Source organism: Saimiri boliviensis, chromosome 6 (assembly GCF_048565385.1).
Source record: "Saimiri boliviensis isolate mSaiBol1 chromosome 6, mSaiBol1.pri, whole genome shotgun sequence".
Classification (NCBI taxonomy): domain Eukaryota; kingdom Metazoa; phylum Chordata; class Mammalia; order Primates; family Cebidae; genus Saimiri; species Saimiri boliviensis.
In genome coordinates, this window is record NC_133454.1 from 125,964,086 (window position 1) to 125,971,309 (window position 7,224).

At 48.7% G+C, this 7,224-nt stretch overlaps 1 protein-coding gene across 3 annotated transcripts in view; it reads left to right on the forward strand.

Moving 5' to 3' along the window:
• Positions 1-6,296, forward strand: part of DPP3 (dipeptidyl peptidase 3) — a 34,964-nt gene extending 28,668 nt beyond the window's left edge. For all 3 annotated transcript variants that reach the window (XM_010348360.3, XM_003937747.4, XM_074401735.1), the window contains exons 17-18: positions 504-666; positions 5,687-6,296. In XM_010348360.3, coding sequence (XP_010346662.1) covers positions 504-666; positions 5,687-5,859 — 336 coding nt within the window. In that variant the 3' untranslated portion in view covers positions 5,860-6,296. The remainder of the gene's footprint in view (positions 1-503; positions 667-5,686) is intronic.
• Positions 6,297-7,224: the final 928 nt, after the last annotated feature.

Here is a 7,224-nt window from a genome sequence, read left to right on the forward strand (position 1 = left end):
AGGGCCAAACGGGCATAAAGCCTGTTTTCCTTATTCTTTCTTTCTTTTCTTTTTATTTAGAGATGAGACAAGGTCTCCCTCTGTGGCCCAGGCTGGTCTCAAACTCCTGAGCTCAAGCAGTTCTCTCACCTCGGCCTCCCCAAGTGCCAGGATTGCAGGCATGAGCCACCATAGCCAGCCATTTTTTTTTTTTTTTTTTTTTTTTTTTTTTAATAGAGAGAGGGTCTTGCCATGTTGCCCAGGCTGGTCTCAAACTCCTGGGCTCAGTGTTCCCCCATCTCTGCCTCGGAAAGTACTATTACAGGTGTGAGCCACCACACCAAGCCTGAAGCCTCTTTTATAAGGGCCTTAATCCCATTCATGGGGAAGGAACCTTAATGGTTAAGTTGAAACTTAACCATAAGTTTCAACGCCAGAATTTTGGAGGGGACACATTCAAACCATAGCACAGACCGTCCAGGACTGAGCACCGTCAACTAGACACTTACTCCATCATCCCACAGGTGCTGAAGTCCACAGGGGATGTGGCTGGAGGCCGGGCCCTGTATGAGGGGTATGCAGCAGTCACTGATGCGCCCCCCGAGTGCTTCCTCACCCTCCGGGACACAGTATTGCTGCGTAAGGAATCTCGGAAGCTAATCGTTCAGCCCAACACTCGCCTTGAAGGTAATGGACTCGAACTCCTTTCATGGGGACCACACGGGGCCCTATGGGGAGCACGAAGAACCCACACAGGGGCTCCAGGAGAGCAGCCCAGCATGGCCGTTTCCTTTCCATCTCCAGGGTCCTTCCCATGCCAAACTTCAGGCCCTACTCTTGGTTTCTGTCACTTCACCCCCCAACAAACACAGAGTCATACAGGTTGTAAGACAGTGACAGAAGATCTGAAGAAGACCACCAGAGCAGGGGATAGCAGAACATACAGACAGGGGAAGCCAGGCATTCATACCAAACAATTAGACCTGTTGGGTACCCAGGCTGGGGGTCAGGTCAGGAGGGAGCTGGGACCCAGCAAGCCTAGTGAAACCCAGGGGACAGTGTGACTCAGTCGCATCCGGGATGGTGATCAACAGCTGCATCATCCCTCTTCCTTCTCAAGCGACAACACCAGAGCCTAGCCCTAGCCTCACGGTGCTTGTACCTTTCATATTCAAACCTCCTCGGGTCGCAGCACCTTACTACCTTCACTTTCCTGTCACCCCTTGACTCATCTTTCCTGATAGTTATCACTTGAGACACCTAAGACAATGTGATGTTATGGAGTGGTTACAGCACCAGCTTCAGAACTGCCCTGTGACCTTGGCCTAGTCACTTGACCTTTCTAGACTTTGGTGTCTTCATTCATAAAGCCAGTGTGGATTGCTTGCTGATATGATAGTGAACCTGAATTCCTTCCTGTGGTTTCTAAGTGCTTTCTGGGGATTCACCTTTTAAATCCTCACAATAGCCCAATAAGGTAGGTATTTTTGTTATCCCCATTTTACAGGTAAGGAAACTGAGGCATAGAGAGTAATTTGCACAAGGATTATCCCTTTTTAGTAGAGGAGCCAAGAGTCAAATTAAGAGTGGTTGAGTTAGCCGGGCATGGTGGCTCATGCCTGTAATCTAAGCACCTTGGAGGCCAAGGCAGGCAGATCACCTGAGGTCAGGAGTTCAAGACCAGCCTGACCAACATGATGAAATGCCGTCTTTATTAAAAAAATAAAAAATAGGCCGGGCGCGGTGGCTCAAGCATGTAATCGCAGCACTTTGGGAGGCCGAGGCGGGTGGATCACGAGGTCAAGAGATCGAGACCGTCCTGGTCAACATGGTGAAACCCCGTCTCTACTAAAAATACAAAGAATGAACTGGGCATGGTGGCGCGTGCCTGTAGTCCCAGCTACTAGGGAGGCTGAGGCAGGAGAATTGCTTGAACCCAGGAGGCGGAGGTTGCGGTGAGCCGAGATCGCGCCATTGCACTCCAGCCTGGGTAACAAGAGCGAAACTCCATCTCAAAAAAAAAGAAAATAAATAAATAAATAAATAAATAAATAAAAAATAAAAAGAGTGGTTGAGTCAGGTATGGTGTCCCCTGCCTGTAGTCCCAGCTACTTGAAATAGTGAGTTGGGAGGATCGCTTGAGCCCAGGAGTTCAAGGCTGCAGTGAGCTATGGTTGTACCATTGTGCTCCAGCCTGGGTGACAGAGCAAGACCTCAACTCAAAAAAGAAAAGCATTGTCATGGGCAGTTAATGAGGGTTGAATAGAATAATATTTGTAAAAATCATTACCTACTATTGGTGAGGAAAAAGCATTTATTTATTTATTTTTGTTTGTTTGTTTTGAGATGGAGTCCCACTCTGTCACTCAGGCTAGAGTGCAGTGGTGCAGTCTCAGCTCACTGCAACCTCTCTGCCTCCTGGGTTCAAGCAATTGGCCTGCCTCAACCTCCTGAGTAGCTGGGATTACAGGCATCACCCACCACACCCGGCTAATTTTTGTATATTTTTTAGTAGAGACAGAGTTTTACTATGTTGGCTAGGCTGGTCTCGAACTCCTGACCTCAAGTGATCGGCCCACCTTGGCCTCTCAAAGTGCTAAGAATACAGGCGTGAGCCAGCACACTTGGCCTTATTTATTTTTATTTATTTTTTGAGACAGGGTCTCACTCTGTCACCCAGGTTGGAGTACAGTGGTGCGACCTTGACTCACTGCAGACCTTGACTCTGCTTTCCAGGCTCAAGTGATTCTCCAACCTCAGCCTCCCAAGTAGCTGGGACTACACAGCCAGCTAAGTTTTATATTTTTTATAGAGACAGGGTTTCTCTATGTTAGCCAGGCTGATCTCAAACTCCTGAGCTCAAAGTGATCCACCCTCGGCCGGGCACGGTGGCTCAAGCCTGTAATCCCAGCACTTTGGGAGGCCGAGGCGGGTGGATCACGAGGTCGAGAGATCGAGACCATCCTGGTCAACATGGTGAAACTCCGTCTCTACTAAAAATACAAAAAAGTAGCTGGGCATGGTGGCACATGCCTGTAGTCCAAGCTACTCAGGAGGCTGAGGCAGGAGAATTGCCTGAACCCAGGAGGCGGAGGTTGCGGTGAGCCAAGATTGCGTCATTGCGCTCCAGCCTGGGTAACAAGAGCGAAACTCTGTCTCAAAAAAAAAAAAGTGATCCACCTTCCTTAGCCTCCCAAAGTGCTGGGATTACAGGCATAAGCCACCATGCCCAGTGGAAAAAGCATTTATTAAGAGGCTTGGCTTGGCGCTGTGGCTCACTCCTGTAATCCCAGCACTTTGGGAGGCTGAGGCGGGAGAATTGTGAGGTCAGGAGATCAAGATCGTCCTGGCCAACATGGTGAAACCCCATCTCTACTAAAAATAGAAAAATGAGCTGGACATGGTGATGTGTACCTATAATCCCAGCTACTTAGAAAGCTGTGGCAGGGGAACTACTTGAACCAGGGAGTCAGAGGTTGCAGTGAGCTGAGATTGCGCCACTGCAGTCCAGCCTCGTGACAAAGCGAGACTCTGTCTCAAAAAAAAAAAAAAAAGGCTCACTCTAGATGCTTTTCCATGCCCTCAGGAGGCTTCCTGAGAGTTGGCCCCAGCCCTTGCCAGCCTCACCACCTCTTCCCTGGCTCACTGTACTCCAGGCTCCTGACCCTTCTGTTTCTTCTACTCACTGAGCTCGCTCCAGTCCTATAGCCTTTGAATAGACTGTTCTCACTGCTTGGCATGATCTTCCTCCAGATCTTTGCCTGTCTGGTTCTTTTCTTTTCTTTTCTTTCTTTTTTTTTTTTTTTGAGACCAAGTCTCACTCCATTACCAAGGCTGGAGTGCAATGGTGCGATCTCCACTCACTGCAACCTCTGCCTTCCAGGTTCAAGTGATTCTCCTGCCTCATCCTCCCGAGTAGCTAGGATTACAGGCATGCACCATCACACCTGGCTAATTTAGTATTTTTAGTAGCGATGGGGTTTCACCGTGTTAGCCATGCTGTTCTCAAACTCCTGACCTTGTGATCCGTCTGCCTCGTCCTCCCAAAAGTGCTGGGATTACAGGCATAAGCCACCGCGCCCAGCTGCCTGTCTGATTCTTTTTGTCCTTCAGGTCCTTGTAAAATGGTACCTTGTGAGAGAGGTTGTCTCTGACCCCCTCGGCCTAAAGTAACTGCTTCAGTCCCTCTCTGTTCTTCCACCCAGCTTCATTTTCTTCATGTGCCCATCACACTTGCCCATCTTCTTGCTGGTCACATCTCATGATGGCAGGAGCAGCATACCCCAGTGCCTCATGCACAACCTGGCACACTGGAGCTGCTCAGTGACTGTCAAATGAGGCCGGGCACGGTGGCTCATGCTTGTAATCCCAGCACTTTGGGAGGCTGAGGCAGATGTTTAAGACCAGCCTGACCAACATGGCAAAACCCTGTCTCTATTTAAAAAAAAAAAAAAAAAGATTCTTATAGATCCAAATGAGTGCATTAACAAATCATGTCAGCCACGTGGACAGTATCATCAATTGCTTTGTTATGTCTAGCCCTGTGCAAGCTATGGAGGAGCCACTGGGGATCCAAAGGTGATCACAGCTTATTGGGGATGATAAGATATGGAGACAAATCATCATACAAGGGAAATGTTAATGAATAGTCAAAAGATATAAACAAAACTCTAAACACTTAGAGGAGGGAAAATCGCATCCATCTTCAAGAGTATCCAGGAACGTTCTGGGGAGGAAGTGGTGGTTCCCACTAGATCTGAAGAACAGTTTGGATTTTCAAAGGCTGCCATGGTGATGGGTGATGTACCATAAAAACTTTATTTTTTGAGACAGAGTCTCACGCTGTCCCACAGGCAGTGGTGCAATCTCAGCTCACTGCAACCTCCTCCTCCTGGGTCAAGCGATTCTCCAGCCTCAGCCTCCCGAGGAGCTGGGATTACAGGTGTCTACCACCATGCCCAGCTAATTTTGTATTTTTAGTAGAGATAGGGTTTCACCATATCGGCCAGGCTGGTCGTGAACTTCTGACCTCGTGATCCATACACCTTGTCCTCCCAAAGTGCTAGGATTATAGGCATGAGCCACTGCACCCAGCCAAATATTTTATTATTTATTTATTTAGTTTAGTTTAGTATGTATGTATGTATGTATGTATGTATGTATGTATGTATGTATGTATTTGAGATAGAGTCTCACTCTGTCACCCAGGCTGGAATGCAGTGGCACAATCGGCTCACTGCAGCCTCCGCCATTCAGGTTCAAACGATTCTCCAGCCTCAGCCTCCCAAGTAGCTGGGACTACAGCTACACACCACCATGCCCGAGTAATTTTTTTGTATTTTATTAGAAACAGCGTTTCACCATATTGGCCAGGCTGGTCTCAAACTCCTGACCTCAGGTGATCTCCCGCCTTGGCTTCCCAAATCTTTATTTGACTGACTGAATGAATGAATGAAAGTAGCCATGCATTTAATACTCCCTCTGTAGTATTTCCTTCCTCACAGGGTTAGTGTAAAGATTGAATTAAGTAATTAACCTAAAATGTAGAGCACAGTTTTGTTTTTTGTTTTTTGTTTTTTTGGGGTTTTTTTGCAGAGCTCAGTAAGAAACAGTTGCTGCTGTGATTGTGATTATTGACTATTAGGATGATTTAGTATCCCAATTCAGACCTTTTCCTGCTGCTCTTTTCTCTCCATCTCCTCCCCAGGCTCAGATGTGCAGCTTCTGGAATACGAGGCCTCAGCTGCTGGCCTTATCCGATCCTTCTCTGAGCGTTTCCCAGAGGATGGGCCTGAGCTGGAGGAGATCCTCACACAGCTGGCCACAGCCGATGCCCGATTCTGGAAGGGCCCCAGTGAGGCCCCATCCGGCCAGGCTTGAGGAAGATGTGTGTGGCCTCTCCCCCAACTCCATCAAACTAAGGCTGCAAGTGGCCCTCCATTCATGTGTGTATTTAGGGGCTAGGGGAGGGGAAGGGGCAGGAGCATGGACCTTGGTACTACCTCAGCTGAGGGTGGTGACACTAACCGCTTCCATTTGTCAGCACTTTCCAGCTTGCCAAGTGCTTCCCCTCTGATCTCATTTCATCTGCACTGCCATGTGTGGGGTGAGCAAGACAGGGCTCACCATCCCATCTACCAGATGAGGAAATGGCAGTTCTGAGAAGTCACTGGTCTAGATCCCGCAGGAGGCACGTGACAGCTAGGGTTCAAAACCTTCTCACCAAATCCAATGCTCCTCACGTATTAATTTTATAACCAGACAAATAAATATCAGAGACAACCACCATCTTTGCGGCGTGTGTGGCTCTTCCTTGCCTTTGTCTGACTTCTCATTTGCTCCCAGCAGGAGGGTGATGAGCTCAAGGCCTGGGGAGGGGGAAAGCCTCCCTTCCGTAACAAGATGTTGACATTATCTCTAGATGAGGATATACAGTCACAGAGGTGAACACAGCATGATTTTTGCAGCCCTCCTTTGTGGCATTTCTTGCTTTTTTTTTTTTTTTTTTTTTTTTTTTTTGAGACGGAGTTTCACCCTTGTTGCCCAGGTTGGAGTGCAATGGTGCGATCTTGGCTCGCTGCAACCTCCTCCTCCCGAGTTCAAGCAATTCTCCTGCCTCAGCCTTCTGAGTAGCTGGGATTACAGGCGCCCACCACCATGCCCGGCTAATTTTTTGTATTTTTAGTAGAGACGGGATTTCACTATGTTGGCCAGACTGGTCTCGAACTGCTGACCTCGTGATCCACCCGCCTCGGCCTCCCAAAGTGCTGGGATTACAGGCATGAGCCACCGCGCCCAGCCTTCTTGCATTTTTAAATGTTCTGGGAACTTACAAACTCAACTTCAGTCAGAATGGTCTGCATTTGCCCCTTAACCCTCGTGTTTTGTTTCTCTGTGCCTGGACCTCTAGAATAAGGCAGCAAGACAGGACATGGCTCCTCACCGGGTAGCCATGAAGATGGTGACAGAAGTTCGTTTTGCTGCTCATAAATGCTAGAAGGGGCTTCTTTCCAACCCTGGAAGCCAGAGGGCCCTGTGGCTGACCCAGAGATCGAAGGACCCAAACACCTGGAAAGGTGGCTCTCATTGGAAAGGAACAAAGATAAATGAGCTGGGAAGAGAGATTCCTCAACCCAGGAAGGTGGCCAGTGCGTCCTCCCTCGGGGACCCTGAGCCTGGCTGGGAAAGCCTGGCGCCCGGAACCTTTGTACTTGCGCTTCCCAGCGCTCGGGCACTATTGGGCGT